Source organism: Helianthus annuus, chromosome 9 (assembly GCF_002127325.2).
Source record: "Helianthus annuus cultivar XRQ/B chromosome 9, HanXRQr2.0-SUNRISE, whole genome shotgun sequence".
In the NCBI taxonomy this organism is placed as follows: domain Eukaryota; kingdom Viridiplantae; phylum Streptophyta; class Magnoliopsida; order Asterales; family Asteraceae; genus Helianthus; species Helianthus annuus.
The window spans coordinates 185,902,282-185,925,940 of record NC_035441.2 but is presented as its reverse complement, the minus strand read 5'-3'; the positions used below and the strand labels follow the sequence as shown (position 1 = coordinate 185,925,940).

Below are 23,659 nucleotides of genomic sequence, written 5' to 3'. Positions count from 1 at the left end.
TGCTAAATATCAAATGCTTGGGATTCTTAACAAGATGATAATATATGATATGTGATATGGTATATATGGTTTTAATACTAGTTGCTAATATCTCAATTTTAATAATTTAGGATATTTTACACATCCTAACTAGGTTCGTTCAAACCGCTCGCCGCTCGTTCGGAAATTTCTCGAAAAATGCCCGTTCGAATTGACGCTTGGTTGTAAACGAGCCGCTCTGCTCGGTTCGGTTTGTAAACGAGCCAAGCATGAGCAAAGACCCGCTCAGCTCGGTTCGGTTATAATTATTATTTAGTATATATATACATATACACATACATATATAAACATGTATATACACATATATAACCAAATATAAATTATACATACACACACCTGTATATATAGATACATACAAAGACATATATACTTAAATATAAATTAAATTCATAGTTTTATATAAACCGCTCTATTAGATTTTGGTCCACTATATACAAATTTACAACTACATCTATACGTACTAGCCCATTCACGTCAATAATATCAAATCTAAAAGTTAAACCCTAAACCGATAAACGATAGTCTGCTCATCGCCTCAAGGTTTCATGCTGTTACCCTAAGTTGATTGTCTCCTGCTCTCAACGTCATTCTTCGTGCAATATGATCATCGCCTCACCGACCACAACATTGTTATTCATAAGAAAAATATTATGTCATGAAACGTGTCTGTTTTTAAAGACATAAAAACATGAGACCCAACATTGTTACTATCTCTCTTAGCAAATTTAAATCGGGTGACACGGTTGCCCAAATCGCTCGAACTTCGCTCGACGCTCGCTTAGAATATTATTGTTCGGAATGTGCTCGCTTGATTTGAGGCTCGATTATAAATGAGCCGCTCTGCTCGGTTCGGTTTGTAAACGAGCCAAGCACGAGTAAAGGTCCGCTCGGTTCGACTCGGCTCGTGAACAGCCCTAATCCTAACTCCTAAGGATTTGATCAGGGCTAATATTGTTTAACACGAATTATCGAACTTTAAAAGCTACCCATAAGTTAGGTATGTTAATATGGGATCTTTCAATATCGTATGGTGCTTACCGTTTAATGACATACCACCAAACAAGAATATCACACCAAAAAACAAAATGCCACTAAGCAGCTTCTTCTGAAAAAGACGGGGTTTATGAAGGAAAGTTGGCATATAGCTAAATTATTCAAAAAATGTTCAAAACGCCAAAAACAAATTCAAGAAGGAAGAGGTTGATGACATTGAAGATTGGAAAGAAAAATTAGATTACCATTTTTAATTATTTTTGTTTTCATTTTATATTGTATTGATATCAAGTTATATGTTGTTTTGTTATCTAATTCTCTATAAATAAAATACATTATTATATATAAAACGCCAAAAACTAAAAACACCAAAACGTTAGAAGAATGAAAACTGAGAGAACAGCTGCTGTCAAAGAACCTTGTAAAGGGTATTAAAACGCCAAAAAATTCACTAAACGCCAAAAAGAAAAATTGAATTATTTTAATCTTATGCAAATATTAATTACTCGTAGTGAATTATTATACAAAACGCAAAAAAAAACCAAAAAATTAACCAGAAAACGATATAACGCCAAAAAATTATATATGTCACACAAAAAAATTAATTCAACGCCAAAAAGTATAATAAATACAATTAACGCCAAAAAAAAAACTTAGAAGCCAGAAAATATTATACCGCGTTGTGAAAATAAAAGAAGAATGAAAAGACAAAAAAGCCCCTCCGCCCTTCTCTATGCCATGGGACACGTGTTGAGCCAGGATGCGTTCTCACCGTTCTCACACTTTTGAGCGTTTTCTCCTGATCCTGTTTATATATATATATATATATATATAATATATATATATATATATATTATTTAATTTTAATACAGTAGAATCAAAATCGCAGGGGTATACATGACATCTCATGCGAAATCAAATTTGAAGTGTTTTGACAGAAATCACATATTTTTTTTAAGGTTTCGCATGTGCATAAAAATAGTGATTTTTTTCATAATTTCGCATGTGTTAATATTGAGTTCGCATGTTTTACCTTCTGATGTCATTTGTACCAAAACATTGGATATTACTTTTTGAGCTTCTTCATCCTGTCTACCTTCTTCGTTTGTAGTAACTTCATGATGAACTTCAGAAACTGGATTTTCAGGCTCTTGATGAACAGGAGAGGGTGCAGTTTCATGCTCTTGAACCGAATCAGGCGACACACAAATGAGATTATTCCAAAGCGTCTCATCCCACTGCTTACAGGCCTTCATAATCTCCGGATCCCAAAAACACTTAGTTTTTGCTTCTGAAACTAAGTTGTTCATCACTTAAACATCTTGAACCATTTTAATGTATTTTTTGGCATTTGCTTTCATTTTTTTCAACAAATTCTCTAATATTTTTCGAGTTAAGATACTATCAATCTAGAAGTTAAATATAATGGATTAAGTGAAATTAGTATATTTTTGCGCTTACCTTTTTGTTGGTTCTCGAAGCCTCTAGTTCTCATTCGTGGGTTGTGTCGTAGAATACCGATGGTGAAAGTTGAGCAGGAGTGCTGCAATAATCCATCATTTTCTGTGTCTGTATTCCAACTCCAAAATCAAGGTTCAACTGAGACATTTCATGGATTTCAAAACTGAAATTCATGAAATCATCAATGTTCTCGTTATCTTTTGGCTCTTCCCCGGTTTCTTTGTTTTGTACTGCAAGCGCAATCCTTCTTTTGTAGCTTATTGTGGTGTCAACCGGTGGTCGTAGTGTATAATCAGGGAATTCAGTCAACTATGAAGTAGATATGGAGTTCGTTTCGTAACCGTCACATTTAATTATTGTTCGTATCAATTCGATTTGTAGGGGTTTTGATTGATTCCTGACCGAACCGCGATTTCCGAAAATGCTTGATTCGTCATTTAGGATTCATCAATAGTTTTATTAGGTTGAGTTCTAGGTTTTATTTGATTTGAAGCTTTTTTTATTTTATAAGATTGTAATGAGGGTTGAAGATAAGTTGTTTCTGGTTTTATTTCTTGGGTTACCATATCGCATGTGTTATTTGATATATCGCATGTGGTGTTTTAACATAGTCCAGGTAGCTAAGAATAGATACTTTGTATAATTTCGCATGTTTTAAAATAGACATTTCGCACGTAACGAAGCTTAATATTTAATTTCGCATGTTTAAGTTCGAGTTTCGCAAACCTGAAAGTATTTATCAACTGTAGCTATTTATTTCGCACGCTTTAATAATAATTATTTTTATTTTCTCACAGTGTGTTTCAATAATTGAAATCAAATAATTCAGTTCAATAATTGATTTCAATAATTCATATCAATAATTTTTCTTTTATTCTATAGTTTATGTTTTTATCACTATTGCAAACATCCTATTAAAAAATGGCAAATCTACCAACATCCTCTTCTTCTGAACCAAGTATCAAGCAGGCTTTGAGGAAAAGGATTCAGCAACAAATTCAAGAGGATCAATCATGTCAAGAGATGTTGGAGGCCAACATTTCTCGTGTAACAGAAAACATGTAGAGAAGACAAGAAATTCTGAACTTGCTATCTCAGATGCAAGTGAGTAGTCTTAAAGAAATTGCTGTTATGTTTATGGTGGATTTGGGTGAGAGTGATGAGAAACAGTTGAAAGAGTTGGCCGATGCAATAACTGTCTTAAGATGCTCGATGAAGATGAAAATGGAGTTTCTTTCATCTTTTGAATGAACTTTTGTTTATTTTGGTGCATGTTTCAATAACTTCGCATGTTTTGTTATGTAATGGACTTGTATTTTCGCAGATTTTAATAATTCTATGTCAATAAATTCGCATTTTTGGATATTTTAATAAAATATCCAAGTTTTGCATTTTTCAATAAATTCGCATGTTGTGTTATGGAATGGATTCTGTATTTCGCATGTTTATATTCACCTTCTTATTGCAAAATTTTAATAATTCAGTGTCAAGCTTGCGATTTTAAACATAATATATGCGAAATTAAAAATACTAATGTGAAATTAAAAACACTAATCTATGGGAAATTAAAAACACTAACAAGTCCAAATATTTAACATAAATCCAACATCAAACAAGTTTACTTTGGCTTTCCAAAATATCTACTCATCCTTTCTGGGATTATCTTATCCAAATCTTTCATATACCTCTCTTTGTCTGGCCTTTTATCAAAAGCATTTGCCTTTTTAATTATTACTTGACGATGCATGTTGTGTTCGGATAGAATGATATTACTGAGATATCTTCTTTCACAAATCCAGTCACCCATGGTTTTTGGTCTCCTTTGTATGTTTCCATGTGACGCATCGTAAACACTCCACGGTCTACGCTGTTATTCTTCGTCCTCCAATCCATTTCTTTTCATTCTATAACTGAGTTTGCAAGCTCTTTTATAGCCGGTGTTGGTTTTAAAACCTTTTCTAGGTATAAACCAATACCCTTCTCTGTAACATAGCAAAATTGTGTTAGTAGCTTTTTACATAAAATATAACATGTATAAGTTTTTCTATTACCAGTGTGTCTGGAAGCCCCTTGTATCTATCCTTAAACTCTTGTTTAGCTGCTGAATTGTCAATCAGCTCAATTTTGCCAGATTTCAAGTTGAAGCACAAGACATAGAAGTGGTCACCTTGAAGTACCAGAATAAACACCAGTTCAACTGAATCAAGTTTTTTTACCTCATATCTCAGTAATATGTCTTCAAAATTTGAGGCAAATATGTTTAGTCGTTGGTTGTCTGTGTATTTCTCCTCGTCGTAAAAGATATCCGGCTGTATGTTATGTAATTAGAATCAAAGTTATGCAAACAATGGATTTTTTCACATGCGAATAGTATATATACCACATGCGAAATTATAACAGTATGAGAAATTTTGTTTCACAGGAAAACTTTCTTCTACACTACATACGATTTAGATATAATTAGCGTGTGAAATCATTGAATATGCATTTACTGTTATAATTTCAAATGCCAAAATGTATATGAAAACATACCATCATTGTGCTAAACAAGAAGAGTCTGTATGGTGATGATTTTCTATCCCTCTTCTTCTCTTCAAGGTTTAGAACATCCACAAATGCATCTATTCCGTTCGATGCTACGTATTGACCCCTGTAGAAGCTTTCAAATATAGCTTTGAATGTGGCAACCTCAGTTTTTGATCGGTAAAATTCTTCTCTGCCAGTCATAAGATAAATAATTAGTATTTGTTTGTGTGTATATATTTTAGATGTTTGTTAGTTGATATAACTATTTTACTTACTCCATGCCTGCAAGTGTAGCAAATGTATACCGAATCACACACAATTCTTGAGTCAATAGTGCTTCGTGCATGTTTACCACTCTGTTGCAGTAAGGGGAACAAATTTTGTCTCCAAGCTCTGCACATCTTTTCTCAGCTCGAATTTTGGCTTGTTCTATTGTCTTATAAAGTAGTTCATTTAACCCTTTTGGTATAACTTGTTTTGGAACTTGCTTTGGCTTTGAGTTTTTTCTCCCTTAGTTGGTTTTTTTTCTTTATCTTCTTCTAGGCTGTGTCCCAGGCTCAAAAGCAACTCAACTGAATGCAATTCCTCAGCCGTTACTTGAGGGCATTCAACTTCCAGTTCCTTCTCAACTTCGATTTCCGAATCGGGTTGTTGAGGGTCTTTTTGTGTAGTTTCTCCTAAAGAAACTGCTTCCACTTCTGGCACTTTTTCTTGAACTTTTTGTTGAATGTTTTGTGTAGATTCTGCCAAGTTCACTGTTTCTTCGATAACAGTTTCATTTTCACCACTTTCTGCATGCCAGAGTAATTTAAGAAATACAATAATTTGTGCTTTTTAATTTTTTTCTAATATAAAGTGCTTTTTTACCTTTGGCAGGTGGGTTGTAAGCGTATACACTCGTTACCACAGTTCGAATGTTTGCAATAAGGGTGTCTGTGACTCCTCCATCATCTGGCTACAGTATACCTATAGATACAAATTATTTAATTTTAATACAGTAGAATCAAAATCGCAGGGGTATACATGACATCTCATGCGAAATCAAATTTGAAGTGTTTTGACAGAAATCGCATGTTTTTTTTAGGTTTCGCATGTGCATAAAAAATAATGATTTTTTTCATAATTTCGCATGTGTTAATATTGAGTTCGCATGTTTTACCTTCGGATGCCATTTGTACCAAAACATTGGATATTACTTTTTGAGCTTCTTCATCCTGTCTACCTTCTTCGTTTGTAGTAACTTCATGATGAACTTCAGAAGCTGGAATTTCAGGCTCTTGATGAACATGAGAGGGTGCAGTTTCATGCTCTTGAACCGAATCAGGCGGCACACAAATGGGATTATTCCGAAGCGTCTCATCCCACTGCTTACAGGCCTTCATAATCTCCAGATCCCAAAAACACTTAGTTTTTGCTTCTGAAACTAAGTTGTTCATCACTTGAACATCTTGAACCATTTTAAGGTATTTTTTGACATTTGCTTTCATTTTTTTTCAACAGATTCTCTAATATTTTTCGAGTTAAGATACTATCAATCTAGAAGTTATATATAATGGATTAAGTGAAATTAATATTTTTTTTGCGCATACCTTTTTGTTGGTTCTCGAAGCCTCTAGTTCTTGTTCACGGGCTGTGTCGTAGAATACCGATGGTGAAAGTTGAGCAGGAGCAATAATCCATCATTTTCTGTGTCTGTGTTCCAACTCCAAACTCAAGGTTCAACTGAGACATTTCATGGATTTCAAAACTGAAATCCATGAAATCATCAATGTTCTCGTTATCTTTTGGCTCTTCCCCGGTTTCTTTGTTTTGTACTGTACGCGTAGTCCTTCTTTTGTAGTTTATTGTGGTGTCAACCGGTGGTCGTAGTGTATAATCCTCCGTTGAAGGACCCTCTTCTTCTTCTTCATTTTTTTCTTCATTTTCTTCTTCATTTTCTTCTTCTTCACTCTCACTTGATATCCATAGAGGTCCGTTATCCGAAATATGATCTTCGACTTTATCAATCTCCGAAGATGTGATATAACGAATAACTGGTATCTCCACGGCTTTCTCAAATAGGTTAAGCCTTTTGTTGTACTCATGCGTGTATAGAAGCTGTATAAATCGCAAGATCATTTAATTATATAACAAAACAAACTAGTATTTGAAATATATTATTAAATGTAGTAATGTATACCGTAAGAAAGGCAACAAGTCCCACGAACTGTATTTTATAGTTCTTCCAGCCCGCTCGTGTACGACACAAGGTTTCGAGTAGATATGAGCACCAATCTAGATTATGTATTTCCTCAACATCTCCTACACCAAGCAAACATCTATCATTTGCAAGCGTTTCCTTTGTAATCTCCGCAAAGAAGGTCATCCAGTACACAAGGAAATTTAATTTAAACATGCTCCCCTCGTCTCTTTGATTTTCCATTGTATCTGCAATTAAGCCATGGGTAATTCTCCTGTTTACCCCCCACTGGCTGATGAATGTATCCCTGACAGCAATTCCCGGTTCTTGACTTTTTTCAATTTTCTCCTGCTTTTTGACTTTTCTCTTATCGGCTATTATTTCAACCTTCTTTGGCCCCTTTGGTATTCCAAATACCTCGTAAACTTTGTCCGATGTTATTTTTATTTGGTGTTTTCCTACGTTTAGCTTATCGAACTTCTCGTCAAAGTTTCTGGCTAGCCAATATGCCAATCGTGTCGAAATATGGTTGATATTGATATCTAGAATAGCACCAAATCCCATATTCCTTACCTCTTCAACCTGTTTTTTTGAAAATTTCTTCACAGTATCCATGTATGAGTTAGGTTGGCATCTCAACAGTATTGCTTCGTTGTATTTGAAGAATTCCCTATGTTCTGTTTTAGGTTGTTCCACCTTTTTTGAATGTTTTTTTGTCTGTATCTTAGACTTCTTGTCATCTTTTTTCTTTTTTGGGAGTGGCTTAACGAAGTCATCCTCTTTAGAACTTTCTTCAACTATTCTTCTTTTTCTATTTTTGTTAACTTTTATCAGTGTTGATATTGGGCCTTCAAAGTCATCATCAGAATCTATGTCTACGAAATTGCATGCTATCAGTCATAAAACTTTATAAAATCGCATTTATCAGTTAATCATGTACACTAAGTCATTAAGTGACAAAATCGCATGAACGAGTATCATTTCGCATGTCTTATTTAAGCACTACCAAAAACTTTACCTATAAAATCGCATTTGTAATTCAAAACCCTATATAATATCGCATGTATAATTTAATCATAATCCCCTAAAACCAACTAATCATATGAAATCGCAGGAGGATTTTATCAATTCGCATGTTCAACCTAAGCTAAGACAAAAACCTTTTACAAGCAAAACTTTAGCTATAAAATCGCATTTGTAATACAAAACACTGACAAAACCCTATATAATATCGCACATATATCAGTTTATCATCTAGAAAAACTGCATAATCATGCTAAACCTAATAAATAACCATTCTAGTCATAAACCCTAACAAAAATGAAGTTATGAACAATACCTAATCCTTTAAAACTATATGTTCAGTCTAAAGCTTAATAAACAAACAAAATCGCATTTGACATTAAAATGCTGTATATTTCCATTATAAAATCCCAAATGTCAATCGATACCTGGATTCATCTTCTTCGCTTGTGGTCTGTCGTGGTTTGCTTTGCTTCGTTTCTCAAAACTCATGTTAGTTGAATCGCAACGGGAAGAGTAGCAGGATGAATCTTAGGTGTTTACTTTGCTTTGCTTCGTTGATTTTTTGTTTTACGATATGTTTGGGTAGTTATTGGGCTGATTATCAGGGATTTTGATATCGCATTGGACGATTTTAACCTTGGCGGTTTCTTTTTATTAATTTTAATTTGATTAATTTAATACTTAAACACGCGGTTTAAATGAGATGATCTGACGCCTAGAATGTAGCCTACATAATGTACGATTAGGGTATTTATATGATAACCGGCCTATATATATATATATAATCACAATAAGTGATTAAAGTGTTTCATAATATTATATGATCTTAAGTCATAATTAATAACCTATTTTTGTAATTTATATCACCATAAGACATAATAAACTATCTCCATTATGTTTAAATTTCAAAGTAATTTATAATTCACTTGCGAGTTAAATGCTTGGTTGGTCCCTGTGGTTTGAAAAAATTTCATACTTGGTCCTAGTGGTTTACTAATTACACACGTGGTCCCAAAAGCTGTCAAAAATGAACTCGGTTGGTCCCCTGACCTAACATCTGTTAAATTTCTCAGTTAACTATGTGTGAAATTACTATATTAACCCTGAACAATTAAAAGAAATAAAAAAATTTCTCAGTTAACCTAGCCTCCTTTGTTCTACAAATTCATACAGTACAGTCAAGATGACTCAAAATCAACACAGGCCTTTTGATTCCCTGATAAAAGGGAACTGAATGGTGTGTGAAACACTTACCGATTGCACCGAATTAAAGAGTCTCGAAGTAATCCGACGAGAACTAATTCCGGCGAGTTGCAGGTACAAAGTAGAAGCAAAAACATGATAAACAGCAGTGGTGTGCATACCCGTTTTCCTGGTGGTGGTAAATCGTGAATCGTTGGCAGATCCGTTTTTCCGGTGGTTGTGAATGAGCTGCTTCAATTGACCAAAGAAGTGAATGAGCTGCTTCAAGATCTTGCTGTAGTCCCTGAAAAATCGTTCATCGGATATCATTCAACGGATGCAACGGTGGGGTTTGAATTTCTTGAATTTATAAAGGGAAGTGGGGTATATGTGAAAAAGATGATGTTCCATGGCTAATGATCTCTGATTTCCCATTGAAATTAGCCAATGATCTCTGATTTTGGTTGAAGATGACGATGATTCCATAAAGTGCTGGTGCGTGAGAGTCTGAGGAGTGATTTTGTGTCTTGTGTTGATTTTATGAACATGATCGGTTGTGCTTTTTGAAGAATCGAGTTTGTTTTAGGTGATTAAGAGGTTAACAATGACACTTTTAGAGAGAGAAAGTGGTGTGTGAGAGAGAAGACTAGACTGAAAAAAAAGAAGAAAGAAGAAAATGGTGGTGGAGGAGGTAGTTGTAGGTGGTGGGTTGTGGGTTGTGAAGATGGAGGAGGAGGTTGTGTTACAGTTTTGTTAGAGAGAGGGGAGGGAGAAGATGAGTAGTGGGCCATGTTCTTCATATATATTTTTTTTTAATTTCTTTTAATTTTTTAAGGGTAATATAGTCATTTCACACATAGTTAACTAAGAAATTTAACAGAGGTTAGGTCAGGGGACCAACCGAGTTCATTTTTGACAACTTTTGGGACCACGCGTGTAATTAGTAAACCACTAGGACTAAGTATGAAATTTTTCCAAACCACAGGGACCAACCAAGCATTTAACTCATTCACTTGCACTTAAATATAAAATATAACTGACATGAATAATGTAGAGAGTACACCTCGCTTGCGGTATGCTCATATAATGTATATGTGTAGGCGCTCGGGGAGTAAAAGTGAAAGTGTACTAATTTTAACGTTATTTTACTAATTTCGTGAAAATAACGTTAAAAGAGGGGGGTGGTTAATCATGCATCATGTGGTGGCGTTGATAGCCGAAAGACAAGGGGTAGATGAACTAATTGATGTTTTTTCTCAATTGCTGAATGTTTTGTGCCTTATGTCCAAGGCTTGATGCAAAACTACTATTGAGTCGATGGTCTCATTGGAAGCAACCTCTCTATTGCTACGGGGTAGAGGTAATACTGTCTACACTTACTCTCCTTAGACCCTACCTTAGCTTTGCTATTGATAGGATATACTGAGTATGATGATGATGATAGGTAGACCCCCACAAGTAAACTACATCATTTAAATAAGATGTTCAGATTAATATATATACTTCATTTGATTAACCTCCTTTTGACTATGATTTTTTTATACTAGTAGCAAAATTCCGGCCACTTGTTGCGATAAACATCTTCTAGACAAGACTTAATTACGAACAGGAGGAAATTGAGAAACACGATAGTAATATCGAGAATGAAATGGAAAAATTCAAACAACAATTAAAGCCGCAACAACCGCCAACGAAAAAAAGTTAGTTGTCGAAGATCATGGTTGTGATGAATACAAGTAGGACTGAAAAAAAACCCGTCTATGGTACAACAAGATACTCGTGGGCGCCCAACTGCGAAAGCACAACAACAAAGAAAAGAGGAGGTTGCGAGACATAGCTCGTTTACCCAGTCATAATCACAAAGGAAAAATGACTATTCGTTAATAGACTCCCAACAAAGTGGGTATGACGTGGTGAGGCATAGTAAGTTCGTATTTACCGTCACAGGACACTCAAAAGTCAGTTTTCCAACACACTTCAAAAAATCTAATATTAAAATGACAAATCCCGATAAAGATTAGTTGATGATCATTGAGCCTATACGACGTGTATATCATATAGGGCACCCAGGGCCGACCCTGAAAATTCGTGTACCCTGCTCGAGCTAAAAAAATGTGCACTTAGGCCATAACGAAATTGGGTATTAGGCTCATTAAAGGTCTAAACCTAATGCCAATGGGCTAATAACTAATCTAAACCATAAGAATGGTTTTGTAAGTGGACCTATGTTGGTGTTTGTATGGGTATACTCTATTAAAATTAATATTTTACATATACATATAAGGTTTTTTTTTTTTTTCATAAAATAACATGCCCTTCGAGATATCAGGCCCTGACCGATTGAGGGCACCAAAGGTATCCAAATCAGTTTGGGTTGTCCAAATAACCAAACCCTAATTTTCATAAAATGTAATGGAATCATATGGAGTTTTTGAACCTATAAATATGGTTTACTATTATTTAAAAGAGAGTAGATAACAAAAGAGAAAACATTTAAAAGAGAGTAAACAACAAAATAGAAAACAACAAAATATATGTCATGGTGTTATAACGAGAATAATTAATAAATATAAATTAATAATAAGGAAAAGGATTATGTACAAAAGAGTTAGGGCTCTATGTTTAGTTTTTAATGGTTCAGACCTCTTACTGGTTCAGCACTTAATGGTTTAGACTGTTTGTTTCGCAAGTAAATGTCTGAATGGTTCAGGCATTTGCCTTTGAATGGTTAAGCATTATATTAAGTCTGAATGGTTAAGACCTCTAATCTGAATTGTTTAGATATTTGCCTCTGAATGGTTAGCATTATACTGTCTCTTAATGGTTCAGACATCTTAATAGTTCAGCACTTAATGGTTTAGACCTCTTGCTGATTCAACACTTAACCATTTAGAAGTTGCCAAAAAGCCCCTTAATTTGTACAAAGTGTAGTAGAGAGTTTTGACCATTGATCAAGTAATTTAATGGTTAAGTTTAAATTATCCCAAATGTAGAATTCACGTGACCACAGTCAATGGAAACAAATGGTGAAAAGACAGAATAGAAACATCCAATATTTGTGACTCAGAAACTCACTTCTTCCATGATTTTTAAACAAATATGATTTTTTATATGATAATACTTGTTAAACAAAATTACTCCGTATTAACAAGCATTTCATTCTTTTTAATATAAGTAGGCTAACGCTTTAATTTTCTTAATTTTTACTTTTTTTATCTGACAAGCTATAACATTACGTGATGTTGTAACGTTACGTAATTACGTGATTTCGAAAACCCATTATGTAATTCGGTTATAGTATTTATCTGAAAACCCACTAAGTGATTACGTACTAACGATAACTATAAAAAAAAAACAAAAAACATGTGATATATAATATTTCACCGAATGCCTAATATTTCAGGTCTAATCATGTATTAAGTATAAATGTAATGTAATGCAAAACATTAATCAATCAACCTATAATAATCACGTCATGCCCAGGGGCGGACCCACATAATGCGGGTCAGTGTCCCCGACTCCTGATTTTTTAAAAATTAATTGACCTCGTAGATTAAAGGCCAAGTTGTTACGGTGGTAAATCCCTTATTTAACAACCAAGAGATCCTTGTTTCAAGTCTTAAGTCTCCCAACTTTTTGGCTTTTTTACATCAAAATTAAAAGAGTAAATTACACATATGGTCCTTATGATTTATCAAAATTTTGAATTTGGTCCCTAGCTTTCCAAAAGTACACATATGATCCCTATGGTTTGCACTTTGTAACGCATTTAGTCCCTAGCTTTTTCCGAAAGTACACGGATGGTTTTTGTGGTTTGCACTTTGTAACGCATTTAGTCCCTAGCTTTTTACAAAAGTATAAGGATGGTCCCTGTGGTTTGCACTTTGTAACGTATTTAGTCCCTAACTTAGATATGCTACAACCTTTAGATTTGTTAGTTGGGGACTAAACGCGTTATAAAGTTTAAACCACAGGAACCATTTGTGTACTTTTGAAAAGATATGGACCAAATTCAAAATTTTGATAAATCACAGGGACCTTCTGTGTACTTTACTCAAATTAAAACTAGTGTTAATTAAACAGCATCCACCTACGCACCCTCTAATAAGCTTTTTAAAACTCACTGTCTTTCAAAGATTTGATTTCATAGTTGATTACCAAATGGTCCAAATAATGGTTTCAATTACATGGTCTTCATAAAAAAATTAAACAAAATTTTGAAGTTATTTAGGTAGTTGTTGTTTCCAAACAACCGATTAATCATCACTATTTGAGATTTTGATGATTAAAAATGCTATTTATTATGTTCTTAGCCCCGACCCGATCCGAATAGTGACCGACCCAAAAACTTTTATCTTTGGTTGTGAAAAATTTTTACACCGAAAAAATGGACCCTGGTGAAAAAAAATATGTTGGGTCCGCCACTGGTCATGTCGTATATTACAGATTGAATCACGTAATAAAGCATAAACAATTAAGTTCTTATCTTTGAATGTGTAATAATATAATAAGCATAACTATAATAACATAAGTTATAACAAATCATATTGAATGTGTAATTACGTATCCTGTAAAAGAAAATTAAAATTAAGAAAAGTATAGCAATATCCTGCTGAAACTAAAGAAAAGGAAATTCTCGTTTAATACGGTGAATTCAAAAAAATAGTATCGTATGAAAAAAATATGATCATTTAAAAATCATAAAATAAATAAATTTACGAGTTAACAATATTAAATTTTCCTAAAATACATTTCTCTTTAGTATCTCCTACACTTTAAACATTTTCTTTCTCTTGTAGAGTAACCTTTCCCAAAACAATAATAGCACTCTAACAAAGATGGTAAGTGAAAAGTATTGGGTTGGTGAGCTATATTTTAGGGTATGGGCTGGTAAGCCATATTTGTGGACTGGGCTGAGGGTTCTGAAGTTTGAAGTTAGGTTAGTATACAATCCAAGTTCCAACCATACCTAATTAATTATTGCTATATATTTTAGCTACTTTCATTATGGAAACATAAAAGGCAGGTATGAATTTTTCAGTTTTATAATTAGATCATTTTTTTCTGAATTTATTTTTTAATTTACTTTATCTCAAACATACGCTTGTCAGTTTCAATTCCTATAGTAAGTAACTGTACAATAACGAAAAGAACTAATGTCATGGAGCACAGGGAATCCTACTAGTGGTATCTTATTATTCCTGATTAAAATCTTAAATACAAAATTCTATAAAAATACCTAGTGGTATCTTATTATTCCGGATTAAAATCTTAGATACAAAATTCAATAAAAATATCTTGTGGTAGAAGCAACAGGGCTAAAATCGTCTCAAAACAGATTTGAACACTTTCATATCAACGACCAACTTTGTGGGCTAGAGAATCTGGGTATGAACTTTAGCCCAACTAGGATAGTCAGTCATCTAAATTATAATAGATCTCATATGGCCTATGCAAAACAAGTTTGAATTTTGTTTATGTTTTAATGTTTTTAAAAAGTTACATATATAACAAAAGAATTAATAAATAAACAACTTTAACACATCACACATACACTCACATATACTAGTCGAATTTCCCTGCAGGTTACGGCGAGAATTCAATCAGTTTCGGTTTGTTGCATTACATTATTGGTACGGTACAGGCACTCGGTATAATAACCAAAAGATAAAACCAAAAAAATAAAGTCGTGACATGCTTAAAAAGATACCGAGACACGTTTTAGATCGACCGAAAATCATAACTATGAATATCAGTAACGGATCTGATAGTACCAGTACGATACTGATGTTGTTTGGTCAGAATTGATGTGGCATCGGTATTTTTGGAACAGTGTCAATTCGGTTCGTTATGGTATCTGTACGGTGCTGACACTCTCTATATCTTACGATATAAATATGACGTTCTATTGTGAATGTAACTCCGTTTTCTACGAAATTTTACCATAAACCATAAAAACATGAATATTGGTAGATCACGATAAAACACAAAAAAAAAATCAATTATATTTGATCAGTTCGATTTTGAGAAAAGCTATTATCGGAACGTAGATAAAAATAAGCACGTCGTAACAGTATATTCGGATTTTAAAAAGAATTACATTATATTAGTATAATAACAAAAGGGTAAACATTAATTTATATAAAAAAAACTAAATGTAAGATACCTTTAATAACATATATGTTTGTACTTCGCTTATATCTGTATATTATTACTCATAACTTGATTTATTTTTTAATTGGGAAGTTGATAAAAACATACTCAAAATTTGAGCAAATCAAAATATCTATAAAATTAACTATAATAATAAAATCATAAAAGAATTTAGAAAAAAAAATATGCATGTTATTCCATTAACTCTATTGAAGTTTAAAACATATTAAAAGAACTTGTAAATGAAATCTTTTTTTAGCAAAAAAAAAAACACCTTTTATCAATGTTCATTATTTCTAGGATTCAATACTAATTACATAAAATTCGAGAATTCTATTCTTTTGATATGGGTTATATATATAGTTCATTATTTTTATAAATCACTTTTTCTTATTATGAAAAGTTTACATCATGTACATATACATAGTTTGGTCATAAAAGAGAACAGAAAGGAAGTGACATTTGTTAGTGAGTTTGTTGAACTAATGTGGTGTTGGTTCTTGCATCTTAAATTAGGTAAGCAAAGCAATTTCTTCTTCTCCAGCCGTATATATTTTACATATCACTTTTCCTTATGCACATTAGGTGCTACATGACATAACATTATTATTTAATTTCTATCAACACTTGTAGTTGTATGAGATGACAAGAAAACTGAAATATAAGTTTTTGTTAGTATTAAAATATGCCGATGGGAATGGATCTGTTGCATTGCATGACCACTTCACAAGCACCTACTGCATTTCTCTCCATAATCTTCGCCTTTTTTAATTTTTACTGTTTATAAAAAAAACAATAAAAAAAAGTTTCATGTATATTTTTTTCTAAGCAAATTTGGTTCTTTTAAAAACAAAATGAAATTTGTTTGAAATAAATAGTACTAATTATTGGTGTGAACGAGCGAAAACCACTAGTTATTCGAAATCCGTTCAGCTAAAAACTAAAATTGAACCGAGTTTAAACCCAAACGGCCAAACTTGACAACCTATTATTTATATAATCTAAGAAGTTTTATTTAATACAGCAACTATTACTATATATAATAATTATGATAAAAATACTATATAACAAATATTGTAATCTTCACACTCTAAGGTGATGTTTGTTTTTTTTTTTTTTTTTCAGAAGCTCTTCTTGTTATTTTATGTCGGCGTCGCGCAGACCATGCGCAGATGTTTGGGTCTGCAGACTGTTTGTTTTCTCGAAGACTTTTCATTAAAAACCTCTATGCGTCCTCTTTTTGGTGCAGACGTGGGATCACCTCTTTTTGGGTCTGCAGACCTTCTTCTTACCCTAAAATCTAAACACTTTCTCTTTTTGGGTCTGCAGATTAAAAAAAAAATACACAATAAAGGGGCGAGAAATTTCAGAATCTTGACGGATCAAACGGTGGAGATAAGGTCATGGAGGTTTGTCGGTGAATGTAAAAAGGGGAATATGGGACCAGTTGTAAAATTTATTGGGTTTTTCTTTAGGTGAGCACAACAAATTGCCCTAAAACACAATTAGCTTGTTAGACTTCAGTAAATGCATTCGTGAGTTAAAAACTAGTCACATGTGATAATTTATTGTTAGTTGTTCTATGAATAAATCTCAGAATTGTGGTATTAATTTGATTGTTACTCATACCTATTATGTTGTTTGATTATGATTTTCATTGTGATAAAATGGTATTAGAATTTGTATGATGTTCAGCAGCTTGCAGAAGTTAAAAACAAACAGTTTTCTTCTGACAGATTGCAGAGATTTAGTCCACCTCTTCTGCTACAGATGTCTATAGATGTGGTCCGCAGACTCCAAACATTTTACCTCTGAAAAACCAAACAACACCTAAGTATCATGAGAGCCGTAGCAACTCAAGAAAAAAACTAATTAAAATCATTTTTTTATACTGTTATTTTTATTTATTAAATTACAACATTAAAAAAAAATCTCTTTACTTAGTTCATCCCTCCTCTCTAAAACTCTTTATTTTTTATGTTGTATACAACATTAAAAAAAGAAATCTCTTTACTTAGTTCATCCCTCCTCTCTAAAACTCTTATTTTTTATGTTGTATTTTAGTAATAATTAATATAATAATAATAATAATAATAATAATAATAATAATAATAATAATGATAATAATAATAATAAGTGTAAATTTTATTTTTTGAATTTGAATGATTTTGACCAAGTTTCACGCTTCTTACAAAATATATGAGTTACTTTGTAAAACTAACTTATTTAACTTTATTAACAAATACGTAAGAATTAAGAGGAGCTTGAGTTTGAAAAACTCTCACATTTCAAACTCGAGTAATACATAAAAAAAAGTAAGTACTCCATAAAATAGTTAATTTCGGTGTTTAGAATATTATTTAATTGGAGTCAAATATATTGAAGTCAAATTTCCACTTTTTTTATTGTCACATGAACCATGGATGATAAATTTACATCCTATTAAATAGTAATCTGAGCGAGATTTACAACTGAAAAAGGGTTAGTCATTAGTGTAGTTGATATTTGATAAATATTATAACCTTATTAAAAAGCAACTAAGTTATGCATACGAGAGTTGTACAATTGACTTTGAGAGCTTTTCAAAAAAAATTGAAATTTTCCTTTTTGACCCTAAAGTTTTAAACTTTGACAATTTAAGTTTAAAGTTTTAATCTTTGTTTCATTTTTAACCTTAAAGTTTTAATCTTGACAATTTAAGTTTATAGTTTTAATCTTTGTTAATTTAACCCCTTTCATTAATTTGATTTTTCACTTCTAATTCAAAAGTTTTCATCTTATACAATTTAACCCCTTTGATTAATTTGATTTTTCACTTCTAATTCAAAAGTTTACATCTTTTGCGATTTAACTACTTTGATTTTTTTTACTGATGTGTTGTAATCTTGGCTTTGAGAGTTTTTCAAAGAAAAAATGGTTATGCATATGGTTGTTGTAACCTTAGATTTGAAGGTTTTTAAAAAAAAAAATTTGATTTTTTTTACTTTTCACTCAAATGTATTTCATAAATTACCTTTAACGCAAAACTATTTGTTTTTTTTTTACTTTTAACATAAAACTTTTTATCTTTTGCAATCTATGCTCAGAACCTTTTTTACTTTCAACTTTGGCCCTTTATAATTTTCATTTTCCGCAAATTTTTCGCTTTATGCTTCGTTCTAAATTTTGTGACTAAACACATCGAAACGTGCGTCTTTGGTTTAACGTTTTTACGTTTCGTTCTAAATTTTGTGAGCTAACACGACGCAACGTACGTGTGTGGGTGAACGTTTTTACATCGTCTATTTTTTTCCCGTTTGAAAGGTTCAACATAACGTGCGTATCCTAAATCGACTTAGTTATAACTAAAGAATACCCGCCGCATTGCGGCGGGTCGTAATTCTAGTTAAATAAATATAGTAAGGGGGAGAAATTGTGTTAAAAGTGAAAAGAGTAGGGGAGGCAAGTGTAACAACAAAGTACGTCAGTTAAATTAGGCCAACCGCCACACCACCACCAATATGAGATTCAGCATTCAACCAAGGAAAAGAAAAAGAGTCGTTTGTTTCTTAAATAAATGATATATCATTATCATTATATATATACAAACTATAAACCCTCACCTATTCTCTAAATCCCATTTTCACTGCATCAATGGAGGCTTCAAATTCGTCGATGATCAACGAAGCATACTGGCCGCTCCCTTATCTCTACTCATCTTTCACCTCCATTTGGATCGTTTTCGCTTCTTGCTGGATCATCAACACTTACATTAATCGCCATTTTCAGGTCATATCTCTATATAGACTTACATTAACTTGTTTTGTGTAGTCTTATTAAATGTAACTTTGTTTAATTGTGCGGTTTTTTCTAATATGGTATTAGAGCAGGTGAACAGTTTACAATGGACGCTTGCATTAGTTCCTTGTGTTAAATCTTTGCAGCTTGCCTTCTCATTTCTCTTCTGGTATGTTTCTTCGACTAGAAAAAATGGGCCCCTAAAGTGCAATAGCCCATCGTTGGATAAAATAAAAATTTGTTATTTAATTGGGATACATGGGTTTCGTTGATAAAATAAAAATTAAAAAAAAAACTAAAAAGGTTAATTAGTTTAAAAATCATATTGGGTAGTAAATATTATTGGGTTTCAAAGATTTATAGGCTTTTGTTTCGAAAAATAAAATTAATAAAAAAAATGATCAAAAGTTTTGGGCCTCTGGGAAAGTGGGCCCCGGATGATTCCCCGCCTTCACTTTTCTCCGCTCCAGCCTTTGTCACCGGGCAATGACGGTCGGTGTGTTTTTTGAGGGTTGAGTTCGCCGTAGCCTTCATGAACTTCCCACAACCTTTGTAACGTGCCATTTCATGGCTATCAGACATCAGGCACAGATCAAAGTGCTTCCAAACTTGGGGGTTTCTTTTGGTTTCCAAAACCATTACCACTTCGTCGTTGCATGCCATAACCGATTTTAGTTGTAACTTGTAGGGTGAAACCGATTTGAGTGGGATTAAATTTTGGTTGAAGGTGATGTTCTTATATATAATAGAAACCGATTTCAAATTTTTAATGACAATTAATCGATTCCAACGGATATAAAGCCGTTAGGAATCGATTCCGGCAGGCTTTTGGCAGCTTTTTCTGGAAGATACCCCGTTCAGAGGAACCAGTTACAAAATACCTGAACCGGTTAGGAACAGTTCCGGTAATTGTGGTTTGAAACCGGGTACTAACCGGAACCGGGTCCTAGAGGAATCGGGTCCAGTCAACCTCAGTCAAGAACCGGGTACGGGTTGGAACCGGTTCCGGGCATAAAAAAAACCCGATTTGCCCATCTCTACCTTGAATGTTCACTAGTTTGCAGATTGAAATTGATTTTCATTAAATTTATTCATTAATCCATGTAACTCGGCTTCTTTAACGCGATTTCAAACATGACTAACGCAGGTATTCGTGTTTCTATTTCCAAACATGCTCTCTATGGATGTCATTTGGTGTATATGTAACTGGATTGCTCTTTGAGACAGCTTCAATTATGTCGTTTTTACTTATCGCGCATGGCTACTGCATAACTTCCGAGCGTCTTTCAGTACCTGAACGCCGAGCTATGGCTGTAATCGGTTGTATATACTATCTGATTCTTGTTGGTCACAGAGCTTCAATACCATACTTCTCAGTAAGTCTGATTAACGTATATTTATAGTTGCGTTTCGTGTTCTTTTTACTTATGCTAATTGTTTGAATGTCCGAATTTGCAGATCCTTCTAATGCTTGATTATTTGCTCATATTCTTTGTGATATTTAATCATATAAATCAGAACTTATCACTCTTGAGGGAGCAGTTGAATTATATAGAGGATGAAGATATACAAGAAATGCATGATGCTGTTTACACCAAATACCTTATGTTCAAGTATGTGCTACACAAATCTTTCTTCTTTGAGTAAATTACAAAAATCGTCCGTTATGTATGTCACTTATTGCAAACTGTGTCCTTTGTCTTCAATAATTACAGAAAACGTACTCGATGTTTGCAAACTCTTGCAAGTTATGTCCTTTAGCCCTAACTCAGTTAATTTTTTGTGGTTAAATCTGACCAAATGGACCCCATATGAGGGTATTTTGGTCATTTTACTCTCATGTGGGGTTCATTTGGTCGGATTTAACTACAAAAATACCCTCATGTGAGGTCCATTTGGTCAGATTTAACCACAAAAATTAACTGAGTTAGGGCTAAAGGACATAACTTGCAAGGGTTTACAAACATCGAGTACGTTTTCTGTAATTATTGAAGACAAAGAACACAGTTTGCAATAAGTTACATACATAAAGGACGATTTTTGTAATTTGATATTCTTCTTTTATAAAAGTAAGAGTAACGTATGTGGTTTACCAAAATTTTGGATTTGGTCCCTGGCTTTCCAAAAGTACACAGATGGTCCTGTGGTTTGCACTTTGTAACGTAATTAGTCCTCAGCTTTTTCCAAAAGTACATAGACGGTCCCTGTGGTATGCACTTTGTAACGCATTTAGTCTCTAACTTGATCGTGCTAAAACCATTAGATTTGTTGGATAGGGACCAAATGCGTTAGTTTACTCAAAAAGTAATTTGTACCAATAGAAGATTCTCTAAATCTTTTGTGTTTTTTTTTTTTTTTTGCTTTACAGGAAATTCAAAGGTGCAATGCATATTGTAGCTATAGCAGAAATTTCGGTAAATTGCTTTAATTCATATTTTATTATTATGAGTTAATTACTATTTTCGTCCCTGTGGTTTGTCAAAAATCACTATTTCAGTCCATTAGTTTAAAAATTGCGATTTCAGTCCCTGTGGTTTCACTTTCGTAACCATCTCAATCCATTATTCTGTTAAGTACAGGGACTGAAATGGTTACGAAAGTGAAACTACAGGGACTGAAATCGCAATTTCTAAACTAATGGACTGAAATAGTGATTTTTGACAAACCACAGGGACGAAAACAGTAATTAACTCTATTATTATTGTTGTTGTTATGTGTGGTTTTAATAGAAAAAGAAACTTAATTCGGTATAATATGGATTTCAGATCTTCATCAACATGGACAGTTCAGTTGAAAGCTATTGGATGAAGTTACTGGTTCGCGAATGGGCCCATTTCTGTATTTTTCTGTATATTGGGTACGCAAAAATCGCGCGTTTACTTCATCCTTTGATTAATGTTGTCATTGAGTACGCTAATAGCTTGCCGCTGTGACAGATGGATATTCCGGTCACAAGATTTGGCACCGCGATTTTCGGTTATGCCCACTCACAAGTCTAAAAGAGAGAGAGTTGTTCCTCCTATTTACAGCATTGTATGTTGGCACTCATACTTTTAAACCAAAAAAAAAAAAAAAATCCTCAGATCTAGTAATTCATATATCATTGCAGGAACTTGATGCAGCGTCGTTTAAAGATTTTAGTAGCCGGGAATGGCAGATTGGGGTGGTAAGTGGCGTTTAATATTTAAAATTTTTAAAAGAGTTAATTATTGTTTTCATCCATGTGGTTTGTCAAAAATCACTATTTCAGTCCATTAGTTTAAAAATTACGATTTCAGTCCCTGTGGTTTCACTTTCGTAACCATTTCAATCCATTTATTCTGTTAGTACAGGGACTTTATTCTGTTAGTACAGGGACTGAAATGGTTACGAGGTGGACTGAAATGGTTACGAAAGTGAAACCACAGGGATTGAAATCGCAATTTTAAACTAATGGACTGAAATAGTGATTTTTGACAAACCACAGGGACGAAAACAGTAATTAACTCATTTTAGAATTTGACAACCGAAACAGTAATTATTTAAGTTTATTAATCGTCGGTCATTGTATGTGTAGCCAACATGTGACGACAGGAGCTCAAATGACTCGATTTTAGTAGTGATTCAACATCCTCATGCATCTAGGCCGGTTTTAACCAAGTCCGGATCAGAAATCTCTGCTACTGAAGCTATATCTTGTTTTAAACCTTGTGTATAGTGCTTTGTTGTACATGCGGTCCGTTTATCATAATTCTGGCATCAAAATGAGTTATGATTTTGTCTTCAAATCACAGATATACGTACACGATTATCGTAAATAGTTAACATTTTTTTATGCGCTGAAACTTTCAAGTGGGTTGGTTTGGGTTGCTTTTACAATTATATGGGTTGGTTTGGGTAAGATATTTTAACTAAATGGGTCACAATGGGTCACTTGAAATTACATCTTGTTATTTTCGGGACAAAACGGGTCGACAACATTAAAGAAATGGGTCGATGTGGGTTAGTGTCTTAAAGACACGCGGCAGATTTCGGATCGGAATGGGTTTCGAGCCGGCACAAGTATCCGCACGAAACGGGTTACGGCACGAAACGGGTTTTGGATCAAAACGGGTTTTGGATCAAAACGGGTTATGGATCAAAACGGGTTCAATTCATATTGAGTTTCGGGCCGAGACGAGTTTCAGCACGACGAAAGTTTTGGATCGGAACGGGGTCGGGTCGAGTTTCGGGCCGACACGACTTTTGCACGGGACGGGTTTCAAATCGCAATGGGTTTTGGGCCGACACGAGTTTCAGCATGAGACGAGTTTCGGGTCGGGACGGGTTTCGTACCGTTCCGAC

The 23,659-nt window shown here is 33.6% G+C and overlaps 3 protein-coding genes across 4 annotated transcripts; 1 reads left to right on the top strand and 2 right to left on the bottom strand.

The window, feature by feature from the left end:
* Positions 1-4,058: 4,058 nt before the first annotated feature.
* On the bottom strand, positions 4,059-5,799 carry LOC110876968. The gene is made up of 4 exons (XM_035978020.1): positions 5,295-5,799; positions 5,026-5,209; positions 4,545-4,802; positions 4,059-4,475 (listed from the first exon to the last, which is right to left on the bottom strand). Exons 1-4 carry the CDS (start codon positions 5,363-5,365, stop codon positions 4,452-4,454), a joined length of 537 nt encoding a protein of 178 aa, XP_035833913.1. The 5' UTR covers positions 5,366-5,799; the 3' UTR covers positions 4,059-4,451.
* Positions 5,800-6,570: 771 nt separating this feature from the next.
* LOC110875129 lies at positions 6,571-8,057 on the bottom strand. Its single transcript, XM_022123341.2, has 2 exons — positions 7,199-8,057; positions 6,571-7,116 (listed from the first exon to the last, which is right to left on the bottom strand). Exons 1-2 carry the CDS (start codon positions 7,811-7,813, stop codon positions 6,643-6,645), a joined length of 1,089 nt encoding a protein of 362 aa, XP_021979033.1. The 5' UTR covers positions 7,814-8,057; the 3' UTR covers positions 6,571-6,642.
* Positions 8,058-19,151: 11,094 nt separating this feature from the next.
* On the top strand, positions 19,152-23,160 carry LOC110880171. Of its 2 annotated transcripts, none has more exons than XM_022128752.2 (9): positions 19,152-19,327; positions 19,429-19,505; positions 20,484-20,712; positions 20,855-20,949; positions 21,705-21,750; positions 22,102-22,193; positions 22,273-22,369; positions 22,446-22,502; positions 22,893-23,160. In XM_022128752.2, the coding sequence occupies exons 1-9, from the start codon at positions 19,193-19,195 to the stop codon at positions 23,031-23,033; spliced, it is 969 nt and encodes a 322-aa protein (XP_021984444.1). In that variant the 5' UTR covers positions 19,152-19,192; the 3' UTR covers positions 23,034-23,160. The 2 variants fall into 2 exon arrangements, with proteins under 2 accessions (XP_021984444.1, XP_021984443.1); XM_022128751.2 differs by having other exon boundaries at positions 19,157-19,327; positions 20,795-20,949.
* Positions 23,161-23,659: the final 499 nt, after the last annotated feature.

Coding starts and splice junctions, on each gene's coding strand:
- LOC110875129 (XM_022123341.2), bottom strand. CDS start 7,813: ATGGATACTGTGAAGAAATTTTCAAAAAAACAGGTTGAAGAGGTAAGG. Junction 7,117..7,198: donor GACTTGTTGCCTTTCTTACG/GTATACATTACT, acceptor CGATTTATACAG/CTTCTATACACGCATGAGTA.
- LOC110880171 (XM_022128751.2), top strand. CDS start 19,193: ATGGAGGCTTCAAATTCGTCGATGATCAACGAAGCATACTGGCCGCTC. Junction 19,328..19,428: donor ACATTAATCGCCATTTTCAG/GTCATATCTCTA, acceptor GTATTAGAGCAG/GTGAACAGTTTACAATGGAC. Junction 21,751..22,101: donor TAGCTATAGCAGAAATTTCG/GTAAATTGCTTT, acceptor TATGGATTTCAG/ATCTTCATCAACATGGACAG.
- LOC110876968 (XM_035978020.1), bottom strand. CDS start 5,365: ATGCACGAAGCACTATTGACTCAAGAATTGTGTGTGATTCGGTATACA. Junction 4,803..5,025: donor TCTTGTTTAGCACAATGATG/GTATGTTTTCAT, acceptor CATAACATACAG/CCGGATATCTTTTACGACGA. Junction 4,476..4,544: donor AGGGGCTTCCAGACACACTG/GTAATAGAAAAA, acceptor GCTATGTTACAG/AGAAGGGTATTGGTTTATAC.